The 25,703-nt window shown below is 46.2% G+C and overlaps 1 protein-coding gene across 1 annotated transcript in view; it reads left to right on the top strand.

Annotated features, from left to right (window-relative positions):
• The first annotated feature begins 710 nt into the window (after positions 1 to 710).
• The window catches only part of WDFY4 (WDFY family member 4), a 275,363-nt gene continuing 250,370 nt past the window's right edge, over positions 711 to 25,703 (top strand). The window contains exons 1-2 of the mRNA XM_082854480.1: positions 711 to 733; positions 19,573 to 19,823. Coding sequence (XP_082710606.1) covers positions 19,590 to 19,823 — 234 coding nt within the window. The 5' untranslated portion in view covers positions 711 to 733; positions 19,573 to 19,589. The remainder of the gene's footprint in view (positions 734 to 19,572; positions 19,824 to 25,703) is intronic.

Below are 25,703 nucleotides of genomic sequence, written 5' to 3'. Positions count from 1 at the left end.
GCCCAAAGGAGCAAGAATCTTGAGGCTGAATTCCAGAGAACCGCATTCTATTACTTAAACTTTTCTTTCATCATCACTTTAATGTTACCCACTGATCTTAAGGGACTCCCTTCTCTTTTTCTTGTTGTTATTGCTTTTTTTCCCTTTTTTAAATTGAAGTATAGCTGATTTACAATATCGTGTTAGTTTCAGGTGTACAGCACAGCAATTCATTTATATATATACACATATATATAGATATATATCTTCTTTTTCAGATTCTTTTCCCTTATAGCTTATCACAAAGTATCGAGTATAGTTCCCTGTGCTTTACCAGAGGCTCAGAGAGGGGAGGTGAAGCCAAGGAAAGGAGGAAAGTCCAGCCAGATAGTCCAGGGCTGAGTGAACTCTGCGTCCACTCTTACTAGTTTTCCCTCTTTGCCCTTAGCCCCACCCAGCACTGCTTGACCATACTGCCCTAAGCGGCTTTTCTACAGGGCCCGGGTCACCCACCAGAACTCAGGCAGCTCTGCTGATGGCTGGGAAGTGGGCAGAATCAGGCATCTGTCGACTCTCCACTTCTGCTTTCTCCAGGAAATGAGCAGAAACCCAGCTCAAGTGATTCATAGTGAAACATTGTTAAAGACTGAAGATTCTGGGCTCAATCCTCTTCCCCTAAGCCTGAGGGGCTGTGGCTGGTTATGGGGGCGCCCACGCCATCTGACGTCTCTAGGCCCTGACGGACATACTCCAGGTAGGTCACCTTGCTCTTGGCCACGCTAGGTCAGCCCAGAGGTGGGCATGGGGGTCCTGTCTTCCAGGGCAGGCTGATTGGCCGCCTCCTGGAAAGCTGAGCATGGGAGCACATGTGACCACCAGTGCCTGATCTGGGTTTGTGCGTGTGGGAGAGGAGGTAAGCTGAGGAGCGGGAAGTATGTGCAGGGCAGGTGGCACATGTGCTCAGGGCCACTCCGATGTCTGGGTCTGCTGGGGTATCCCACTCTTGGGGTGTCTCAGGGTTGGGGTGTTTGTCACTGTTGGGCTTTGCTGAGCCAGGCCAGGCTCTGGCACTGTTCCTCATCCTCCTACTTCAGGTCAAGCCCTTTCTCATGGTTCTGTTAAGGAAGGTGACCTGCCACACCTAGGAGAGGCTGGACATGGGCCCGTGTCTGCCAACTGTCCAGGGGTGGAGAGAGGGGCTGGCCGTGAGACTCCCCTGCCCACCCCCCATGTGGGCCTCTGAAGGGTCCCAAACAGAAGGGAGCACTTCAGACTGGTCACCAAGAGATCTGGCTCCTTCCTGGCCCTGTGGTCACTGCTGGGCGTCTGGTAAGTAGGTACCCCTTGGGGCCATCCTTTCCTCGTCCGAATTACCACATCAAACCTTAGCAACTTCAATATTTTTGAATTAGCAGGCCCACTGGTTTCAAGAATTAGCTCTTTTCTCCCCGCCTAATATTGCACCTTATGGAACACAGAACCAGTCCTTCGTCCCAACCTCTCTGAAGCATGAGGAGCTAATCTGGTAACTAAGGAGTTCGTGTGTTACCTTTTCCATGGAAAGTTTCAATTTTAATATGATTTTCTGCATAGTCATCCATTTAATTGTTCAACAAACATTTATTAAGAGCCACTTCCTGCCAGGCACTGCTAAAGACGGCCGGGTCAGTGGTCAGGGGAGGGTGGTGCCCAGTGCCACAGGCTCCAGTGGGCTGGAGAGCAGAGGGTAAGGAGTAGGGGTCAGGAAGCCCGGGAGAGCACATGTCTTCTGAGTGGAGGCCTGAAGGAAGGGAGGGCCTGAGCCATGTGCGTTTCTGAGAAGCTTTCTTGGCAGGGGGAACTGAGAGGGTCAAGGTGCAGAGGAGGAGGCCTGGTGGAGACCAGGGTGGCAGAGAAGGCTGAGGAGTGTGCCAGGCGACCTGGCCAGAGAGGGCTGGGGTTGAGTCAGGTCAGGGAGGGCCTTCCTGTCCAGTGTGAGGACCTGGGCTGTAGTCCCCCAGACTTGGGAAGTTTTGAAATATTGAGTAGATAGAGAAGAAAATTTAGAAAAAGCGTATAGGGTATAAGGAATGAAAATTGCATAAGACCTGTGTGCTGTCACCTCAGTGTTGTTTTAAAGATCGTCAGCATCTTTGAAGTCATCTGTGTGCGCATCCTTCTCTGTCTCTTCAGAGTTGTTGATATGAATTTTGGGTTTACTGTTCTTTTGCCTTTCCTTATAGTTCAACCTTGTATATTTAAATTGCTAAATATGTTATTTGGTTTTGCATGGTTTTGACCTTTGTAAATAGCAATTAAATATTCTTTTAAGACTTGCTGAATGGCCTCAAAATTGTTTCTGATATTCCTTCATATTGTTGCATGTGCCTCGAATTCATTCATGTTTATTGCTGGATAGTACTCTGTTATCCATGAACATACCTCAGTATACGCTCCCAATATGCTGCCAGTGGGCACTTGGGATATTTCTAGGTTTCGTTTTGTTTTGTTTTCCTATTATGAGCTGCTAGGTGCTGTTAGCACTTGTAAGTGCTAGTGGGGCTCTCCTTGCACATATATCCTGGGGCGTGTGTGCAAGAATTCCCTAGGGTGTATATATCCTCGAAGTAGCATTGGTAGGTAGTAGGGTATATAAAACTTCAGGCTTATTGGATGATATCAAAACTTTTTCCAAGCCAGTCGTACCCCGTTACCCACTCATCAGCAATATGTAAAAGTTTCCGTTGCTCTACGTCTTCACCGACATTTGATCTTGTTACAGTTTTATACCAATTCAGTGCAAATGCAAAGCCATCTATGTTTTGAACTTGTAGTTTTTGAATTACTACGGTTGGGCATCTGTTTATATGCTTATTGGTCACTCTAAATTCTTTTTCCTCTTCAAATCTTTTTCTCTATGGGGCATCTGTCTTTTATCCTATTGGTTTTCTGTAATTTGGTACATATTCAGATGGTAATTCTTTGTTTTTTATGTATGTTATAAATACTTTTCTCTTATTTGTGCCTTGTCTCCTTATGTTATTTGTGATTTCTATTAATGATTGAATTTCTCAGTTTCAAACAAGCTTAATTTACCCATATGTTCTCTTATGATATACACTTGTGTATTGTCTAAGAGATTCTCCTCCACTATAAAGTCATAAAATTATTCTCTTACATTATTAAATTTTAAAAAATAATTTTGCCCTTCATATTTAGTCTTTAATCCGACTTAGTGATGATTTTCCTATATGGTGTGAGGTAGCAGGTTATGTTTTATTTTATTTTGTTCTTTCCATATGGATAACCAAGAGTCTTAGCTCCACAAATCAAAAAGGCCATTCTTTAGCCACTAATCTACAACTCTGCTGTAAATCTGTTTAGTGGGTCTGTTCCTTGGCTCTCTTCTGTCAATGTGTTTCTCCCTTTGCCAACACTAAATAATATTATTAACTAGAGGCTTATAATAAACTTTGGTATCTGGAAAGAGTCTCCTCACTTTTTTCTTCTTCTTTCATTCTGGCTTGACATCCTTGGTTCCTTCTTACTTAATATGGATTTTAGAATCAGCTTATCAGGTTCAACAAAACAGGTATGTTCAGATTTTATTAGAAATATGATTTGAGGAGAAGTGATATCTTTAGGAACATGACTCTGCCAATTCACGAACATTGTTTGTTTCCTTATTTATTTAGGTCTTCATTAAAATATCTAAATAAAATTTTATAATTTTCTTTATAAAATTAGTGTACACTTTGCCTAGATTTATTCTTAAACGGTTTATTTTTATATCATTGCCACTGTTTTTAAAAATACGTTTTTTTGACTCTTGCTGACATATGCTCCCATTTTAAAGAAAAATCACTTTCTATGGGTATCAAAGGGAGAAGAAAGACTAGCAGTTAAGAGGCTGTTGTAATAATCCAGGCTGGAGGTGATGGTGGCTGGCCCCAAATTGATAGTAACAGAAATAATGAGAGGTGGTCAGAGTGGTGAGATTCTAGATATTTTTGAGAGGGATTTGACAGTGTTGCAAGCGTTGGGTGTGGGAGAGAGAAATTTAAGATGATTCCAGAGCAACACAGAGACTGGAACTGTCATTTACTCAGCTGGGTCAAGGGTGGAAGGAACTTATTTGCAAGGTGGTGATTATTCCAGAATATCGATGTGGACATATGTAAAGGTGGAGATGCCTATTAGATAGACATCAAGCGGAGGAATGAATTCTTGGCACGCCCCCCCAGGTGGCCTTCATGGTAGAAAAGCAAGGCAGCGTGGCCACTTGGGGGAGGGGGTGTTGTTACACAAAACAAACTGAAACATCGGAGTTTGGCGCAGAGAAAGGTTTATCAATCGAGGAGGCGCCGACTCAGAAGATAGGAGGCCTAAGCTGTCTCAAATCTATCTTGCTAGCTGGCTGGGGCACAAGGTTTTTAAAGGAGAAAACGGTAAAAGGGATAGGGTCGTAGCATATGTGATCAGTTCATGGACCTTCTTCTGATCAGTTGGTGGTACCGTAACGGTGATGTTTTGGGAATCTCAATCATCAACCTTCTGGTTCCAACCAGTCTGGGGTCTACGTGCTTGTGCTCAGCGTGTAGTCACCATCCTCTACCTGGGTGGGGGTCTTAGTTTCTACAGAACAACTCAAAGATAAGCATCAGATGGTTATCTATTTCCCTTCAGGAGGAACTAGGAGTCCTGTGACTCTCCTGTCCTAATCATTAACTGCTTGAGTCTGCTCTTTGGAACACGGACTAAAGCTTTTTTTTCCCCTATAAGTAAGAAATGGGGGGCATGGAGGGTCTTTTTCACCCGGGAGGGCCCCATAGGGTCGTGCTCAGTTTCAATTTCCCCTTTCATTTGTTACTCTTCAATCCTGAGGGGAACAGGTGCTGGACAAGATCTTTCTTATTCTCTTTCGAATGAAGTTTTGGATAGAGGGGTTAAAATTCAGCAGAGGAACTCGATTTTACTGGGACTTGGTTTCAGGAGTGGAGATATTTTGTGCAGAAGGGGAAGCAGGAAGATGAGCTCCTCAGAGGTCCTTGAACCACACTGTAGAGTTCACACCCATTTTATTTATAACTAGGGCCTTGTTTTGGTTGTCTCCCTCCAAGGGCTTCAAACCATCAAAATGCACCTGCATTTTGCATGGGAAATGATGTCTCCAGGCAACATTTCTAAGCCCTCTGCACACCTGTTAAACACTTAAGTCTCAAAGTCCAGATCTGCGTTATCCAATACAATAGCTTATAGCCATCCCTGAAAAGTGGCCAGTCTGAACTGAGATGTGCTGTAAGTTGTAAAATGCACCTCGGATTTCAAAGATATTACAAACAAACAACAAAAGAAATATAAACTATCTTATCTCATTAATACTTGAAAATATTGATTACATATTAAAATAATATTTTGATATACTGGCTTAAATAAAATATATTTTAAAATATATTTAAACAGATAGATTTACCTAATTTAACCTATTTATTCTTACTTTCTAAATGTGGCTGCCCCCAAATTTAAAATTACACACGTGGCTTGAATTTGTGGCTAGTTTTATATTTCTGCTGGGAAGCACCCTTCAGAGAAATGATGCTTCTTGTTCCATGGCTAAGGCTTTTGTGAGGAACATGGTTCAAGAAGGATGGGAAGTTAGAGAAGTGAAAAGTCACTTGTCCTACATAATTCCAAGAAGAAAGAAAGGATGGAGGATGAGAAGAATGGATATAGTGCTTACAACAAGCTGTACACTAGATAGGGCACTGGTATCTGCAATCTCATTTGATCCCCACAGTGAGATCAGTTTCATCACTCTCACTTTACAGATGAGAAAATGGAGGCTCAGAGAGGTAAGGTCCTTTGCCCTCAGACAGTAAGTGCTTTGTCTGGGATTCCACCTGATAAGTCGGCATGCTTTGCATTAGGAACACTACCACTGAAAAGCTGACGGAACACTTCTGGAGAGATGTAGTCAACATTTGGCAGGAGTGTGAAAACTGCTCTTCCCTTTTGGCCAATGGTTAATCCTTTTTTTGAGAATTCATCTTCATAGATAATTCACAGCAAACAAAAAGATTGCATGGGGATCCTTTCTCCCAGCATTGCCCATAACAGCAGTGGAGATGCCCAGAGCATCCCATTAATAGGGAGTAAGAGAGTCAATTATGGGGATTCGACCAAGAGGATGCTTCTTGGTCATTAAATCTGATAATTTAAGGAAAAGAGCAACATAGAATGCGTTTATGGTATGATGATGGATGATTAATGCATTAAAACTTTGTACATCAATTACAAGTAAAATATACTTGGATGTGAAAAGTAGTATGCAAAAAAAAAAAAAAGGGCAGGAAACACTTGTTGATTTTTGTATTTTCAATAATAAGAAAATTGCCAAGCAGCACTCCAATATCAGATTTTTAAAAGATATACACAAAATATAAAGAGTTATACAGTCAAAGATGAAAAAAGATATGCACACATGAAGAAATTGTGTTATAGAGTGGTCGGAGCATATCGGGAGTTAATGATGTTGAAACCTACAGTGAGCCCCCAGAGATTTCACTCCTCCCAGGAATTTGGAGGGTGAGGAATAGGATGGGGGAGTCTCAGCATCTGGAGACCTTCATACAGAGACATAGCCTCTGCCCACACTCTCCACCCTACTTCCACCCTGCATCCCTCACAGTGGCACAAAACCATCTGCGGTTCAGCCTCACCTCTCTGTCTCTTTGCATGCCCTTCCCCCTGGAGCAATTCTTTCTAGCCCATCCACAATCTTTCTTCATCTCCCCTCAGGCTCCCTCTCCAAAGTCCCTGCTTCTGTGAACCCTCTCTTACTATCTCCCACCCTCACCCCACCCCACCTCATCCCCAATTACCAGCTCCTTCCTCCCTCTTCCCTCTGCTCCTTCCCCTTAGTGCTGGATTCCTGCTCCAATGGTAGTATTTCAGGCATTGTATCACAGCATCCTTTTTCCTGCCTCCTGTGCCCTGCAGGCTGTGAGTGCCTGAGGGCAGGGCTGGGCCCTCTGGGCAGGCTCAGCATCTACCAGAGGGTCTCTGTCCGCCATCTGTGACACTCCCTGCTGAGAGCCCCGAGCCCCACAGGGACTCCCAGGATACTGCATGGGATGAGGGCCATGTCCATTACTGGCATTCATGGGCCTTTCCCAACACACATCCTCACGCCATCCCTGCTCCCTGTGCTCCGGCCTTGAATCCCACCTTTGTCTCTGAACATACATGCTACCTGGACTGTTCGTCTGCTTTGCTTTGGGGACACCTCCTCCTCATCTCCCAGTGCCCATCCTGGGTGCAGTCTTTTCTGAGAAGCCCTTCCAGACCACCACTCCCCTTTCTGGGCTGGGCCATGAGCCTTCTCTGTGCCCCACAGCCAGGCGCCTCCACCTTTGTCTCTGACCATACATGCTACCTGGACTGTTCGTCTGCTTTGCTTTGGGGACACCTCCTCCTCATCTCCCAGTGCCCATCCTGGGTGCAGTCTTTTCTGAGAAGCCCTTCCAGACCACCACTCCCCTTTCTGGGCTGGGCCATGAGCCTTCTCTGTGCCCCACAGCCAGCACCTCTGTGCTCCACCTCCAGGCTGTGGCTGCCCCACAGCCAGGCGAAACCACAGGGTCCTGCTCTGGGCCTGCTTGCCTGCAATGTGAGGGGGCCATGGCAGGCCTTGTGCTAAACATCTCACAGCCAGGGGTCAGCAACAACTCTGCAAGGCCAGCCAGGGAACCCCTGTAGAGCTGCTGGCAGTAAGAGTTTCCAGCTAGTACCTGAGGTGCCCCTGAGGTCTGTTTTTACCACTGTTGACCACTGTGTCAAGCCAGCCTGCAGTGGTAAAAGGGGGTGGGGGGCTTTGGAGTCAGAAAAGTCTGCATCTGACCTTGATTCTGACACATCAGCAGTTTGATTTCAGATAAGTTACCTATTTTCTCTGAATCTCAGTTTCTCTGAGTCTTGCTTTCCCCGTCTGTATAATGGGCATAATAATACCTACGTTACAAGTTTTCTACGATTAGAGAACACCGATGGCCTGTTAGTGATGCTCATTCCATTATGGCCATTCTTACTTAGGAATCATTTCTTTACGTTCCAGTGGAGGCCAAGCCACGGATTAACTCCCTCGCTGGGAGGCTCCTGATTATGGGAGCTGGGCTGCATGTTACCTGTGCTGTCACCAGCCCATGTCTTTTGTGACAGTGGTAGCTCAGTTGCAGCTAAGCTTTGAGGGTCTGGCCAGGGGAACTGCTCCCTGGCCATTTTTGGCAATGTGGAAGTCGGTACACATACCGAGATATAAAACTGGGTCCCTTCCCCAGGACACCATGAGTTCCTATATTTTGTTGCTGTTGCAAAAACCACAGAGGTGTGTGCCAGCCAGGAGTGCACGGACTGAAATCAGAAAAAGGAAGTGAGGAGGGCCGTGGGAGGTGTTGCCCCACCTGCCTGGTTCCCGCTGGTCAAGTCCCCATCTTAGTCTTCAGGGGAATTCCTGAACTTCTGGAAACAACCTGAGCTGCCTCCTTTTCCTCTTGGGTCATTTGAGGCAGGATGTAGGGCCCTGGCCTCTGCTGTTCTCTGCCTGCCGGCACTCTGAGCCCTCGGCTGATGTAAGAGGTGGTGTCACTTGCTAACTGGAGGGGCTTGGGGCTGCACCAAGGTGATCGCTGGTCCTTGCCCTAGAGCTGGGTGTCAAGGCTCTCAGGGCACCTCTGGCTCTGCTCACCCCTCCACCCTCCCAGCCATTGTCTGCAGAGCTTCTATTTTCCCACCTGCCCCTCCTGCGGCGTCCCGCTGCACAGGCTCTTGTTTTCGCCCTGGAGCCTCGCTCCTGGGGACAGCATTCCTGCTCCTGGTTTCTATCTTTATATTTGAGATGACCAAATCCTCGCTTCCAGTCCTGTCTCCATGCACTCCTGGGCCCACACCTCTTAAGGCCTCAGTTTGGTCCACTCAGTGTGCTATTGTCCTTTCAAACCAGCTCCTTGTGAAAAACCCGAGATTGGACAGACTCAGTGGACAGGCCAGCAGGGACGTGATGCAGAAGAGAAGCCAAGGACTCCAGAACACATCCACAGAGGGCCTTGCAGGCTGACATTCCCTCAGGAAGTGCAGGTAGATTTCAAGAGCCTCGAGGCAGCAATATGCACAATGGGGTAGGGTGGGGGGGGGGGCACGTACGGTGGCTGAAGGTGCCACTGTGAGGCCCTGGACGTGGCCTCACATATATTCACATGCTTAATTCTTCCCACAACCTTGCGAGGAAGATTTTGTTCCCATTTTACAGCTGCAGACACTGAGGCTCTGAGAGCCTAAGTCAATAAGACTGCAGGTTAGAAAGAGAGCTAGGATTTGAAACAGATCTGTCTGATGCTGCTCTGGGTCAGCCTGCCCTGGGTGGGGAGGGGTTGAGACAGGTCTAGCCAAGTAGTCTAGGCTCAGGGTTGTGGTGTTATCTTACTATCAAGGCCAGAGGCTGCCACACTCGTCCTAGACTCATAGGGCCCATTTCCAGATGCGCTGAGTTGGCCTGCTGGTGAGCTTGGCACTCTTGGGACCTGCCCAGCTCACAGTTTACCCAGGGCCTGCTGTCTGGCCTTCAGACAACAGGGTTTCCTGGGAAGCAGGAGAGACCTAAAGTTAGTCCCTCACTCTCTCCCTAACCAGGACTGTGATGCTGGATGAGCCACCCACCTCTCTGGGCCTCAGTTCTCTAGGCATCGCACACTCTGGGATTCTTCAGCAAGGCACCCTTCCGGGGACTTCCAACATCTTCCCAGGCCCCCACCTCTCCTGGGGACACACAGGCATCACCTGGGGCCTTGTAGAAAACACGCCTGCTTGGGGCCCACCCAGACCAATTAAGTGGTAATCTCTGGGGCCCAAGGTGCGCAGCCAGGGCTGGTGATGATGGCTCTATTTCTAAACTCAAGTGGATTCTTCATCTCTTTGGATTATCTCAGGGGTCCCTTTGCCTCCTTGTTTCCAAGGTGACCCTTCTAACTGGAGTGCTCGTCACCTACGTGTGGGGTGTGCGTCAGGCCCCCGGCTTGTCTTTCCCTGTTCTAGGCCTGTTATGCCAGCCAGGAATAACCTTTCTAGATCTGTGCTTATCACATTGTTCTCCTTTTCCAGACTTTCAAGATCTCGCCATTATCTAGAGCCCCACGTCTAGCTGTGTCGGCCTACGTGACTCGGCTATAGTGTGATTTCTCATCATGCCTGCGCTCAGCCCTCCCCTGTCTGGAGAGTCTGTCTGCTCTCACTGAGCCGGGTGCTGTTCAGGGTCCTCATCTAGCTCTTTAGTCTGGTTTGTGCAGATCAGGTTGGGATGTTAGTGAAACCCCCTTTGAGCAGCAGCCCCAGTAGCAGGAGCAGGGGAGGCAGGGGGACGCTTCACACCGGCACGTTACTGACGACTTCTTTGTCTCGGGACCCATCGTCCACAGTTTCACGCCCACTTTTTCTTCAATGTGTTCTCAGATGCAGAGACAGATAGGAGGGTGCATCTTTTATCCACAACCCCAAGTACGGCTACTCCTGTGCCGTGTGCTCCTAAGAAGGTGCAGGCTAACGTGTGCCTGCTGCACGGAGCCACTCAAGTAATGAGGGTGGAATTCAAAGTACGTGGGAAAGGCTGGCTGGTGGCTCTGCCGGGCTTTTTCCAACATTGCCATGCTGCTAAGCTCAGAAATGGGGCAGAGGTCTCTCCCGTGCCTCGGCTGTTCAGGAGCGAGATGCAGACCCAGTGGGCACGCCCAGGCTGCAGAGAGCTCCTCCTGCGGTTCTGACACAAGCTCTGCTGTTTCTCCTCTTGCCCCTCCACAGACAGCAAGGGTCGTTTCCACCTTTTTGCTATTGTAAATAGTCATGCTCGTGGGTAGACAGGCATTTTTGGACTCTCTTGTGAGGGGTAGCCTTTTACTTTTTATAATTGAGCATCTTGTCTATTATTTCAGCCAATTTGACCCAATGATCATTTAATAAATACAGTCGATGCTTGAAAAACATGGGTTTGAACTGTGTGGGTCCACGTATATGTGGATTTTTTCAGTGTAAATACGACACCATCTACGGTTAGTTGGACCCACGATGCTGAACCATGGATGTGGAGGGCCGAATATAAGTTACACGGGGATTTTCCCCACGTTAGTCAAGGGTCAACCGTATAGTATTTTTAATTGGATGGAAAAGTGGATGGGAACTTGGGGTGCAGCCTCCACCCTTGACCAACATGGAGACTGAGGCCTGGGAGGGCCTCCAAGTGAGCCCCTATCTGAGTGTGGCTTCTGTTCACAGGAGATTTGATCCTGGCCCCAACCAGTGACCTTCCGAGGAAGGAGGGGGTGAGCTTAAGGAGGAGCACGTTGGCTTTGCAGTCAGACACACAACGTGCATCGTGGCCATGTGCGGAAGTGACTGACCCTCTCTGAGCCTAGCTTTCAGCACCTGTAAGATACTGCCCCTGTTTGTTTGCGCCCTCACGGGGTGTTGTGTGAAGATAAGGTGAGATGATACAGAGATCAGGATGCAGAGCCATAGGAAAGTAAGCTTTCAGCAAGTGGAGTTATTATACAGTTAAACACGTGGGTGTAACCCTTTTTGTGCTGGATAGAAACAGGTGAAGGGACTAAACCCTTAGCCTCTAGCTTCTCTACTGGTGCTCTTTCCACCTCAGTATGTTTTTTATGTCAGGTTGATTGACATGTGATTTACAGACAGAATATTTTACCCTTCTTAGTGTGCCCTTTGGACACACGTACACAGTTGTGTGACCACCACCACGGTCAAGATATAGAACATTTCTACCACCCCTTTGCCCTTTGGAGCCACCCTCCTACCTGAAATCCCTGGCAACCACCAATCTATTTTCTGTTCCTATAATTTTGCCTTTTCCAGAATGTCATGTAAATGGGGTAAGGCGGTACGTAGCCTTTTGAGACTGGCTCCTGTCACTCGGCATAAGGGCCTCGAGACCCATCCGGGCTGCCGTGGTCAGTAGTGTGTTCCTTTTTACTGCAGAGAAGCGTCCCAGTGGATGGAGATGCCTGTTTGTTGTTTCATTCACGCCTTGACAAATATTTGGGTTGTTTCCAGGTTTGGGCAGCTGTGAATAGATCTACTATAAACATTCATGTATAGGTTTTTATACGAACATTAAGTTTTTACTTCTCTAGGGTAAATACCCAGGAAGGTAATGGTTGGGTATACGTTTCACTTCCTCAGAAGTTGCCAAACTGTCCTCCCAAGCGGCCGTACCACTTGCATTCACAGCAGCGAGAGTGACAGTGTGGTTGCTACACATCCTTGTTAGCACTTATGGATTTTGTTTGTTTTTAAAAGACACTCTGATAGGTGTGTCCTGGTATCTCAGTGTGGCTTTAATCTACATTTCTCTACTGCTAACGTTCTTGTCCCCTCCGTGCTTCTGATTAACTGCAGTAGGCTGTGGAGTGAACAGAGCATCCACATCATTGCAACTTCCGCCCACCCCTCCCCCTTTTCACTTGCTTTTTTTAAACTTTTAACTCGTAAGCTCTCTTGTTAGTGTGTAATGGTGGGGAAGAAGGAAGCAAGGAAGAAGCAAGCAAGGAAGCAAGAAGGAAGCAAGGCCGAGCCCCACCTTGCACAATGTTTTTGGAAGAAGATCGGTTTGTTATTTTTTTTCTGAGAGAACGGACACAGGAGAAGAGCATTGGATCTGCTGACATACAGCGAGGAACTGACTTTTGAATGGAAAGGAAAACAGGTCATTTACAGCCATACATGGGAAGTTGCTCTTCTGTTCTGTATCATCTGGTTTAGAGGCTCCCCCAGCTCCTGGGCCTGGGGGACCATGCCTGTGATACAGATGGCAAATAGGTATGCCTCTGCACTGGGTGTGTACAATCCAGAAAGGGTGACGGTCATATACGCAGACAAGAAAAGGGGGGGACTTCAATCTTGAATTTTACCATAGCAACTCTTTGTCACTAGGTCTGAGCTTCCCCACAGAATGCACTGAGTCCCAGGTTTCCTCTGACCTGCCCCGTTGGAGGGTGGCTCCACACAACTTCTTGCTCCGTTTCCTCCAGAATAGCTTCCTTGCATCTTAGCCCCAAGGGCTGCTAAATCACATCTCATATCCTGAGACTTTTACCCATTGGCAGATCGCCCCACAGGAAGTCAGGGATGAGACGGTCAATCAAATGTGGGTTTAGCGCCCGAACATCAGTAACGCAGCTGATTCTTCAGGCTCCAGATGTCGCCCTCCAGGGCAGCAGCTGTGAGCGGGATGGCCTGGATGTTCTGCTTCTGAGATATTACAAAGCAGAGTTTGGACGACGCTATGGATCTGTGCAGGATAGGTGGGTTGGGGGAGAGGATGGGCAGTGATCCCCAACCCCGGGGGGGCCCGCATGGCCACTTCCAGCCCCAGTGTCCCAGAGGTCATAGGGAATCCCTCTTCTCAGGCCCCTGCAGACTTGTCACCTGGCACCCAGCGCACAGTGCACAGACAGGGGAGCACCTGGTCCGCACCCCTCACCACACACAACCCACAGGCTCTCAGTCCACTCAGGCACCTCTCCAGCCATTCTGCACTGACTCACTGGCCTGCATCTCTTCTGTGGTCAGTGTGTAAAGCCCAGAGGGTGGAACTGAGATCACCAGGGCCATTTCAATGAGAAGAAACTTAGACTCAGAGAGGGGAAGTAACTTGGTTAAGGCAGTACAGCAGCCAAGCTGGGACTGGACTCCAGTCCTGTGACTCCCATTTTGGCCTGTAGCTCCCCTCCGCCTGGGGGCTGAGTGAGTAGGCAGGTACCTGCACAGCTGCCAGTCTATCGCTGCTGTGTCCAGGCTGCAGAAAGGCAGGGCCTCTAGTCGGCCTGGTTGGGCATGCGGAGGAGCCATGACTAAACTGGGCTATGTGCCACATGCCCTGAGCCTGACCCAAACTGGGAAACAGCTTGCAGGCACAGAGCAGGGCCTTGTCTTTCCCTGGAGACCCCTGGGACCCCTAGCAGCCTCCAGACCTCTCATCCTGCCAAGGCCATCTTTCCCTTCACCCCTCCCCAAACTTCTACTTATCCAAAACACTTTTAGTGTGGTACCTGGCTAAGCCCCTCCTTCTTCCCTGGGCACCAAGCAAGCCCTTTTTTGAGTTCAGCCTCCGGTGTGCAGTGCTGTCTACAGACCCAGGGTAGACTCTACTTTGGCTACCGACCCACAATGGTACCCTGGGCAGGTCACTTCTCTGCTCCGAGCCTTAGTACCATCTGCAGACAAAGGCTGATAGATTTGACATTGTTGGATGGAAGGAAGATTAAGTGAAGGGATGCAGGTAAGTGCCCGTACAAAGGAGGCTCCAATAAATGCCGTCCCAGAGCACTGACTTTATTCCCTGAGGGGTCCCATTATTAGCCCATTTCACAAAGGAGGATGCTGAGGCTGGGACACGTTTTGTCACTTGGTCTAAGCCCATTGGATTCAAACTGGAACAGCCTGGCTCCAGAGTCTGTGCTGGTGCCTGCACCTGTTTACAGAGGTAAGCAGACACTTTTGGTAACGAGTGAATTAGAATGGTTTCTTCTTGCCATTCTTTATGCAGCCCTGAGAGGCTACTCCCCATGTCCTTCCTTTTACAAACAAAACCGAAGCTGGCCTACAGGACAGGAGAGGGGACGGCCACAGCTTGACATCTGAGACATACAACTTCTCCACGGGATGCACAGATCCCATTTTGTTAGAAATTCTTGTTTTTCAAAAATCCGTCTTTTCAAGGGAACATGATTCAAGCGTCTCACTTCAGTAAACATGGCTTCTTAACTTCAGAGGAGATCTGAGGGGCTCTGATATTTCCCCGAATGTCCAGCTGTGTTCCCTAGGAACACATTTTCGTGTCTTGTGACCCAACACTCACTTTGTCTTCTCACCTGCTTCTCCTAGAAACGTGGTGTGTTAGCAGGCCCTCTGATTCATTTTATTGAGTGAATCGGTTAGTAGCACCTGCTGGTATAGCCCCAAAATGACTTTTATGTGATAGAAACAAGCTTAGCTTGGCTCCAGCCACCGTCCCGTGTGTTGGGATGTCCGTGCTGGACTTGGGCTGGCTCTGCTGATGATGGGAATGTTGGTCTGACTGAGATATAATGACTTACAGAGTCTGGGGAGAATCCAAGTAGAAAAAAACTTATTGAGAAGAGGAGTCTGGGCTATATATAGCGAGAGATTTGGGTGCCATCAGCATATAGGTTCATTCATTCATTTATTCAGGTATATGGTAACAGTTTATTGAGCATCTACTCTGTGCCAACCCCTGATAAAGGTGCAGTGGTCTTCTTGCACAGAGCTAACATTTAGTGGATATGTGGCTCTTGGGGGTAATTAATGCCGGGGAATAGCTGAGATCTTCTACAGTAAACTTTTGAAATAAGAACATGCGGCATCTATCTGAAACCAGAAAACTGTTGTGGGGAGTCTGGAAGGACACTGAGCAGCAGACAGACAGAAACGCATCCAACAAAATACGTAGTGAGATACAACAAAGATGCCATTGTTTTTTTTTCTAATTAAAAATTTTTAAAAATTATGTAAGTTACAGGTGTACAATAGAGTGATTCACAATTTTTAAAGGTCATACTCCATTTATAGTTCTTACAAAATATTGGCTATTTTTCCCGTGTTGTACAATATATCCTTGTAGCTTATTTTATACCTAATAGTTTGTACCTCTTACTCCCCTACCCCTGTATTGCCCTTCCCTCTTTCCTGTCCCCACTGGTAACCACTAGTTTGTTCTCTGTATCTGTGAGTCTGCTTCTTTTTTGTTACATTCACTAATTTGTTTTATTTTTTAGATTCTACATATAAGTGATATCATACAGGATTTGTCTTTTTCTGTCTGACTTTCTTCACTTAGCACAATTCCCTCCAAGTCCATCCATGTTGCTACAAATGCCAAATTTTCATTCTTTATTTATGGCTGAGTAGTATTCCATTGTGTATATATATATATATCTTCTTTATCCATTCATCTGTTGATGGACACTTAGGTTGCTTCCATATCTTGGCAACTGTAAATGATGCTGCTATGAACATTGGGGTGCATGTATCTTTTTGAATTAGTGGGTGTTTTTTTTTTTGGATATATACCCAGGAGTGGAATTGCTGGGTCATAAGGCAGTTCTATTTTTAGTTTTTTGAGAAACCGCCATACTGTTTTCCACAGTGGCTGCACCAATTTACATTCCCGCCAAGAGTCTACGAGGGTTCACTTTTCTCCACATCCAGGCCAACATTTGTTATTGGCTTCTTTTTGATGACAGCCATTCTGACAGGTGTGAGGTGATACCTCATTTGTGGATTTGATTTGCATTTCCATGATGATTAGCGATGGTGAGCATCTTCTCATGTGCCTGTTAGATGCCATTGCTTTTTACCCATTAAATCAGCAAGAATTAAAAAATGGTAACTAAGGAAGTGTGGACTCTGGTACTTGCTTGATAAGAAGACTGTACATTGATGAGGTGTTTCAGGAGAAGCTGTTTGGAAATACGTGTCCAGAGCCTAACATTTTTACCTCTCTTTAGACCAAGCTATTTCCTTTTAGGAATGTATTGCAACCTGGTATTTAATCATGAATATATGGAAAGGCTTAGACACGAGGCCTGTCATCACAGTGTTGTTTATAGTAGTGAAGCATTGGAAATGACTTAAATGCCTAAATGTAGGGGATTAGTTAAATAAAGGATCAGCATGGTTCTGCAGCCACCACACACCATTAAAAATGAAGATGTAGAGGATCTTTAACAACATGGGAAATATCCACAATACTTTTCTGTGACATAAAAAAAGTTATGAACTAATTTATGAGGAAAAAAATGGATTGAGAGAAGATATTAGCGATTTTTAAAGGCAACAAGGGATCAGTTTCTAAAATATACTCTCTCAAAGCAACAGGAAAAAGATAGGCAAGGACAAATAAGCAAAGGTTATGAGTAATCACTTTTCAGAAGAGGAAATCCGAAAGGCTATGAATCATATAAAGAGATGCTCAGACTCATTAGTAAGTGAGAGAGAAGCAAATTAAAATGAGGGATCAGGACTTCCCTGGTGGTGCAGTGGTTAAGAATCCTCCTGCCAATGCAGGGGACACGGGTTTGAGCCCTGGTCCAGGAAGATCCCACATGCCGTGGAGCAACTAAGCTCGTGCGCCACAACTACTGAGCCTGCACTCTAGAGCCCGCGAGCCACAACTACTGAGCTCATGTGCCACAACTACTGAAGCCCGCGTGCCTACAGCCCGCGCTCTGCAACAAGAGAATCCACTGCAATGAGAAGCCCATGCACCACAACGAAGAGTAGCCCCTGCTCACTGCAACTAGAGAAAGCCTGCACACAGCAATGAAGACCTAATGCAGCCAAAAAAAAAAAAAAAAAAAAAAAAAAAAAAAAAAAAAAATGTGGGAGCACTTTACTTCAATCAGATCAGCAAACATTAGAAAGCAGTGTGATGTTAAGCCGGGGTACAGAGAAGATGGTAGAGGAGCCTGTGGGGGGAGTGTGGCCTGGTGCCAGCTTTCTGGAGGCATCTGAGTTGATGGTACTTGGTTGAACTGAGAGACATACACCCTTGACTCAGCACTCCCACTCTGGTGTTTATACCCAGAGCCAGTCACATGCAGCCCCATGAGGGGAGTCTCGTGGGAATGTCCAGGACAGGATAGAGGGCAGTCTGAGAAGTCTCAGGCAATCTAACCACCTACTGCGGAGCAAACAAATCAAATAGGCACGTGATGCCCACTGTGTAACACGGAGCAGCGGTTAGAAGAAATGAGGTTGACAGATACAGAGCCACGTGCTTGGGTCTGAGGTCATAATGTTGAGTGAGACAGTAAGCTGAGAAAAGATGCAGAAGGTCGTTCGGGGAACTTAAAATGATGCATCCAGAAATCATGTTCTTGTGCCATGTTTTATAACGACTCGTGCTATCAAGCAGGTGGGCTGGGTGGGGTGGGGAGGATGGGACTGGGGGATGAAAAGCCAAGGGAAGAATGAATAAACCATCAGTGCCAGAGAAGAACCTGGTCCTGGTCAGGAAAGAGACCACGCTGAGACTGAGAGATGTGAGGCACCCCGCCACCTGTCCCTGAGGGTCAACCTCAAAACGGAAACAAATAAACCCACACCAAGTCCCAGACAACCAACCAAAAAAATCAAAAGTACAGATAAAAAGTTTGCTTCAACAATATTATTAAACAGTCTATTCGTAGATAAAAGCCTGAATATCAACAGTCATTTTTCTGGATATAGGCCTTGATATTCTTCCTGATATTTTTTTTTCTTCCCAATTTTCAATGCTGAACATACATGGCTTTTGTATGAGAAAGTGTCTTCTGCAAATGAAGTCTGAGAGCAATAGGCATGTGTGATAGAAGAAGAGCCAGGGACTCATGGAGTTCTGTACCTAAAGGGTGAGAATGTTCCAAAGAGGGAGGACTCATCTGGCCACGTGACCCTTAGTTAACTCCCATTCTAGCCTGCAAGGGGTGTGTGTTTGGGCTAAAACTAAAGCATGACACACCTCCGCAGCTGCTTAGCCCAGAGCAAAACACCGGGAGACCCACCTCCGTGTCCATCTGTCTGTTTGCTGTCCCTTGACTGGTGGCTGTCGGTTGCTGGCAGGATGCCGGGATGGACTCCTATGTGGTGACGTCGTGGCCTGGGAAGGCTTCTTTCAGGGAACCTGGACACTCTGGTCCCTGCTGGGAGTTTCTTGCACTCCTGACAAAAAAACAACAGGCAAACCTTTGCTGTTCTGTGAGTCAGTCCTGACATGGCTACAGAGTATGACAATTGAAAAGTCAAGGACACAAATAAAGGTACCTTCTCAAGGTTACCTATCTGGTAAATCAGGCTTTGGCTAGTTTCATGGTGTATGTCCCGATCGTCACGCCTGCTGACCCTGGGTCCCCGGCTCGTACACATTACTTTTGTGTGCACTAACGGAGAAGTCCTTTTAAGTTAACTTGGGGGTTTAAAGAGTCATTTTGAGGACAAATTCCTCTAAAAATATTGAGTGTGAAGCAAATGTTGCTGAGAATGAACTTACATCCTTTTCATCTCATGTGGTAGAAGGAAGTTAAAATAGAAGATACAGAATTACATGCCTCTACAAATATTGGTGGGACATTTACACGTCTATTCTATTTACTCAGCCTTTTTAAAGAGGAGCAGTGTCAGGTAATCAAAACACAGGCTTTGGTGTTAAAGCCTTGCATTTCAACTGCATGTCTCACTACCCTGGTGCCCTTTGGTTCAGTCAGTTTCCTTACTTACATAGAAAAAATAGGAAAACCCATCTCTTTCGTGAGAGAGTCTGTGTAGAGAGCCCAGGACGGTGCCTGGCAAACGTTAGATTGTCAATATGAGTCACATCTAAATTGGAGTCTCTTTTCTCAGAAGTGTTCCTTATTTTAGTCAGTTTCAGATTCTTAGAGGAACCATCTGCAACAGGAACTGGACTGAATGAGGATGGTACCTTGTCCCACAATCAGTTTCATCAGAAAGTGTTGTGACAGGACTGTTCATTTTTCTTTTTTGCTCTGAATTCAGATCTGCTTTGCTGAGGCATGGAGGCAAAAGAGGTCTCAGAGGCTGAAGACAGAGCTGAGGATCCAGGTTCTGAAAATAAAGGCCAGCCTGATGCTGCTCAGCCTGATTTCCCACCAGGAGGGCAGACCCCTGGCCCCACTGCCCTCTGGGAGATGCTAGAAAGGAAGTTTCTGGAATACCAGCAGTTGGCTCCCAGGAGCCCAGCTGAACATCAGAAGAGCCTGTTGAATCTTCTCCCACTATTCCTAAAGGTTGGTGTTCTCATTTTTGAAACTGTAAAAAGATGATACAGCACTCTGGGGACACTTCCGGGATGATTGGAAGCTGGAGTCAGTAGTTTTAATATCATCACAAGTGGTCTCTGACTGGTTGCTTAGAGGAGAGTGTTGTGCTATTTAATAAAGATAGCAAGCAAGACTCATCTCCAGGGTGAGGATGGGCTTGGAAAGGATGGACAGTTGGCTCTTGAGTACCGTTGTCTCTTTAGTTTAAAAAAATGATATTGTTTAACAATGGTATTTTCAATCCCAGCTTGGGAGCCAGAGGAGAAACCTGCACCTTCGGGAGCTAGAAGGGCATCTGTGTCCTGACATGTGAGTGGCAGGGTGGCTGGTAACCTCAAACACCAGTAATGCCAACACCAGGGCCTGGGAGAGCCGGAACATAAATTGTGCCAATAATGCAAACTGAGGTGTAATCCATGGGAGCAGCAAAGCAGGGCTCCCTCCCCTGGTTGCAGACACACAAGAGAAGTCCAGCCTGTCCACTGGGCTGGCACTCTGACTAGTGGCAGCTGGTGACAGTTTGGGTACAAGGGATTTCCTTTATTGTCTTGGAATAAAGCTCCTGCCAGTGAGGTCTGCCTTATAGCTGAAAATATTGAAGTCTAATTGTAGAGCTGGAAATGTGTCTTTTTATGAAGACTTAGTTTTTGCTTGACTATTGATTTTGGGTTATTAGTACAAAAACCATGTACCTACATTCAAAGTGCAGAGAATATGAGATACTTTTCACATTGGAAAGTAAACTAGAACAGATGGAGGCTTTGCAGGTTTTTATTGGGGAACCCCTTTGTTAATATGTTTCATCTCACTTATTAACCAGGAATACTTAAGGATTTCCAAAGATGACTCAGAATTTTCTTGGGATCATATTTATAGGATGCATGGAATACTGAAGCGTGCCTTTCTGTAAAAAATTGCCAAGTAACTTATTGTCCATGAATTCATTGTTTTTCTCCATGTTTCAGATTCGGATACTCCATCCAATCCATTTCACAGATTGGATAACTGGGGCATGGGGAACATACTGGAAAAGAGGAACTAGATAAGGAGAGAGGGCCAGGTTTCTCCTTCCCAGCCATCCCTGCTCTAATGACCCCAGCTTCTGGGAGGTAGCTTTGTCTCTCCCAGTTCTCAGATCAAATCTTCCTTATAAAAGGAAAAATGTGAGCATTGCCCCCTCCCCCCCAAATCACTGGGAAGGCATATGGGGTCCAGCCACTGCACTGTATCTTTTCTACCCCTCTGGGCAGCCCTAGCTCTGATGAAAGGACTCTGCATCTGAGAGCCAGGGCTTGATATTTCCTTGCCTCTCTCCAGATTGTTGATTTGAGAATTCATTCATTTGTTGTACAAATATTTATTGAGCTCCTATACTCTGTTCTAGGGCCTGGTGCTATGAAAGTAAGGACGACAGATAGAGGTTTTACCTGCATCTGTCCAGAGCAGAGGATAACTGACTAGCACCCAGAATGTGTTCTGTTTGGCTTGTAGGGGTTAAAAATGAATTAGTGCCATTTTTTCAAAGTGGAAACTTTTCAGGTGAGACTTAGACTTCAGATTTCTCTTGAAAATATTTGTAGCTGTAATACCGATAATTGGATGGAGATGGTTAGGGGCACCTCTTTTAAACAGAAGATGGTCTTGGTCTCTCAGTTTACCCTAGTCCCCCACTCCCTAATATCTTTCACCCAACCCATATCACTCATTTATGTTATCTAACCCTGTAGGCATTGACCTCATGGATAGCAAGCTGTTCCTATTATAACTGAACCTTGGTATTGGTCCATGTTTCCCAAACCCTTTCCTGGTAAAAGGAGGAACAACAGCCCTATTGCTGAATACGTGGGCTTTAGAGTCAAACAGTAGGGCTCCAGTCCCAGCTCCATTGCTTATTAGCTGTGCATCCTTGAGCAAGCTACTAAATGTTACTGAGCCTCAGTTTCCTCATCTGTAAAGTGGAATCAATACCAATTTGCTGGGAGACTGTGAGGGTGAGATCAGATGAGGATTGTAAAGTCCATAGCACATGGAAAGCAGACATGAGCCCCATCACCTTTCCACCAACCTCCTGGAAACTGACTGCACATGTGCAGTTTGAGATCCTGTCACCACGATTCCCCAAACTGCTGACAAAATCTGCGGTTTTGGATCCCTGGAGCCCGCCTCTGATGAACCCTGTAGAGGCAGATTATTACAGGCTTTTTATCATTTTCTTAAAATCTATATCTTTTATTAAGTCCTATATGTTTACAAACCTGTTGTTCTTATTAAGTTCTGACTAATAAACCCTGCCAGAACCACAGCCCTCAGGCTTCTTAATTAAGAGCTGGTAGCAGAAAGGAACATGGGGAAGGTGGGGGTTTTGGGGGGTTGTAGTGCAGATAAAATCTGAGCTGTAGATGAAGACTGAGGACAGCCATTGGAATACAAGTCCCTGTGTTAGAAGTCAAGCTTGTAACCACTCTGTTCTGAATTTTATACCCATAAAACAGAACTCTTCAAGGTTGTCTGCAGAGAACCCCTTAGAAATATCAGGACTTTAAAAAAAGTCATGCCGTCTCCCATGGCATGTGGCCGATTAATGTCTGATTCCTCCAAACACACAGCAGGGGATGAACTTCTCCCTTATCCTGTCATTGTTTATACATAAATCTGCATCTACTATGAGGCAAATACAAAGAGGGGCTTGGTTGGTTCTATAGTAAATTCTAGCCCCACTGCCTCCCAAGTTGAAGAAACACTGCAGTTGTTAAGGAGTAAACCCACTCAACATTTTGGTGACTGTCTTGGTGATAAGAAGTCTCAGGGCACTGGAATCCCAGCAGGGAGCTGCCCTGAGGGGATGAGTCAGAAATGAAGTTCTCATTGGGATCTGCAGGCTCTCCTCCTCTACCAAGCTCCATCACTCCCTTTCCTAGGTCAAAGCAAGGGCAAGTGGTTACTTTCACTGATGATAGGTAGTAATATTCACCAAGCTCTAACTAACTAAGCCAGGCATTTTGTTCCATGCTTACAAGCCCTTATAATAACCCTGTGAAGTAGGTGCTATTTTTATCCCAGCTTTATAAATGAGGAAAGGGAGGTTTAGAGATGTTGCATAACTTGGCCAAGGTCAGCCAGCTGTTAGTGGGGAGCAGAACTTAACCTGGGCAGTCCACCCGGGCTCGTGTTGTCAACCATTGCGTTCCCTCGGGCAGTGCTGAGGTTCACAGAACGGAGCGCATCTGGTTTCTTTCCCTATCTCATGACTCACTGTGCGATGGCTTTGCCTGGCTCGCACCTATGTCCCCTTTCATACAAAAAGGATGCCACCCCCTGCACATGTGCTCTTTGTTTAGCTGACTCCAGGATGTTGCAGACAAGGAGGAGGTTTTATTGCATCACACAGGAAGCAGCACAAAGCCAATGACTTCAGAGTAACCACTCTGAAGTAACCAGAGTGCAGAGCAGTACTTGCAGGAAGGATTCAATTGACTGCTACTCTTTTTCTGCCAAGAGCCTTGGGCTTTGGTCTTTCTAGCACCCTTCCCTATCATAAGATCTTACACCAAGAGAAGAAGGCATTCTGCTAGCAAGCATGGGTAGGTCCTGTTGGCCTTCAGTTGAGTTTGCTTTGGGGGAAAGGGGACCACTTGGGTCCTCTCGTTGCATAGAGATATTGGGTAATAATAGATGGAGAAAACTAGAGCTACAGATGTAGCTGTTGAAGATTGTTCTTAGAATATGTACTTTGAGAGAAAGCAGGCAGCGAGACAGGGAATCCTTAGAAATTAGTGTAAAATTCTTCACTGTCTGGGACAGACAACCTGGGGGGTGGGGCTACATGGGAATAAAAGGGAATCTGTGGATGTGGTAGGTTAGAGATACTGCGGATGGGTTCACACTGCTCCCTTCAAGAGGTGACATCTATGTCCCCTCCCCTTGAGTCTGGATGGGTTTGTGATGGCTTGACTAATGGAATAGGGCAAAAATGACATTTCTGGGCTCAGGCCTCAAGAGACTTGTAGCCTCTCTCTGTCACTTGAAATACTCATGCTTAGAACCCTGCTTCCATGTTGTGAGGAAGCCCAAGCAGCCCCGAGTAAAAGCCTATGTGGAGAGAAACCAAACCCACTGACCTTGCAGCTGCACTTGCTGCTGAAAGTCAGCACAACTGGCCAGCCATGTGAGTGTGCCATGCTGCAAATGGATCTCTTAGCCCTTGTCCGCTGCCCCAGCTGAAGCAGAGAAAAGCTGCTCCTGCTGAGCCCTGCCCAAGTTGCAGATCCATGAGAAAAATAAATGACTGCTGTTATTTTAAGCCACTCAATTTGGGTCCAGTTTGTTATACAGCAATAGATAATCAGAACAGCAGGTAACATGGACAGGAATCCATTTATTTCCTAGTGTGGAGGGATTGGAATTAACACTAAATCAGTTGTACTTGGAGATGAGTGTATTTGTGTGTGTGTGTGTGTACATGTGCATGTACACAGGTGTGTATAGCTACTCTTAGGCTAACTGCCTGGCCAGTGGTACAGCGTTTATACCATTGGGTGTGGTCAATTATTCTCATACAAACCCAGCATGGACCCAACTGACTATGGAAGAGAGAGAAGTAACATTAAATATAACAATAGGGATGACCAACAGTTATTTCCAAGTGTGGTATCCAGAGGGGATGGTGATGGTAAATACCCCTTCTTGTCCATCCCTGACTCTAACCCACTTCAGAGTGGGGCCTGCAGTGTGGTTTATTCCCTCCTCAGGGGAACAATATTTGTGTTATGTTAGTAAAGTTTTGATGCATCACTTTTTTTTTTTTTTTCTGTTTACAAAGGAGAGAATCAATTGTGTCACATTATCAGGGGAAACTCATGTAAAGTCTCTGAAATGTTTTGAGTTCACTTAAAGGTCAAACCACCAAACTCTGAGGCAATGAAGAAATAGTAACACTGCAGTCACACTTGAAAACTAACCAGATTCTCTGTCATTCAAAGCTGGGGTTTTGTCCCATCTCCTCTAGAGCTTCTGTCTTCCTTATGCTCTGGAGACCAGAGCATCATTTTCTTTCTCTTTCTTCCATGTGAGGGGACAGCCACGAGGCATGATGGTGCAGTTTAGAGAATATAAGTAAATAAAAGTTTTTAAAAATATTGAACAATATTCTCCCAGTGTGAAAATCCCAGTTTGGGAAAAAAATTGGTTCCTTTCAAAAGCTGCCGTAACTCTTTGGGGTCTCCACGGTACCATTTAGTAAATGATTGCCTCTGTGCATCAAACAGCACCCCAGTGGCCTGAAAGAGTTAATGGGGCCTCCAGAAGTAGCCATCTTGGTCCCAGGAAGGAGTGTGAGCCTTGGGAGAATCTGGCTGAGCGTACAATTACTGTTCAACTCACAGTGGCCCGATTTGCTTTATTGCAGAATGCCTACTGGAGTCCCACTGCTCAAAGATGATCTCCATGCCTCTGAGTCAACTCCCTGCAAATTGGTCTTTGAGGGGTTTGCCACTGCAGGGAGGAGGCACAGGAATTTGTTAGGAAGATATCATAGCAGATATGATATCAGTCCTGGGGAGGGAAATAATGTTACCACTGAAATTCCCAGCCAGAAGGACTGACTTTATCTCTCCAGAGATTAACCTCTCCAGGTGAGAGCTGGTTTCCAGGTGGTAGCCATACATTTCTTAGACATGCACATGCTACTTGTGTATGTGTGAGATAACTCAGCTCTTTACTCTGCTGTTTAACTTGTTCTCTAGGATTACCCTATGGCTCAGCCTCTGTTTCTGTAAAGTGGGAATAATAATAATCCCAATCCCTATGCAGATTAGTGGAAACAATGCATGTCAGTGCTTGGCCCAGCAT

The sequence above is a fragment of the Leucopleurus acutus genome (genome assembly GCF_964270905.1).
Source record: "Leucopleurus acutus genome assembly, chromosome: 14".
NCBI classification, from domain to species: domain Eukaryota; kingdom Metazoa; phylum Chordata; class Mammalia; order Artiodactyla; family Delphinidae; genus Leucopleurus; species Leucopleurus acutus.
The sequence above is the reverse complement of the archived record's forward strand: the minus strand, read 5'-3'. Positions and strand labels throughout refer to the sequence as shown.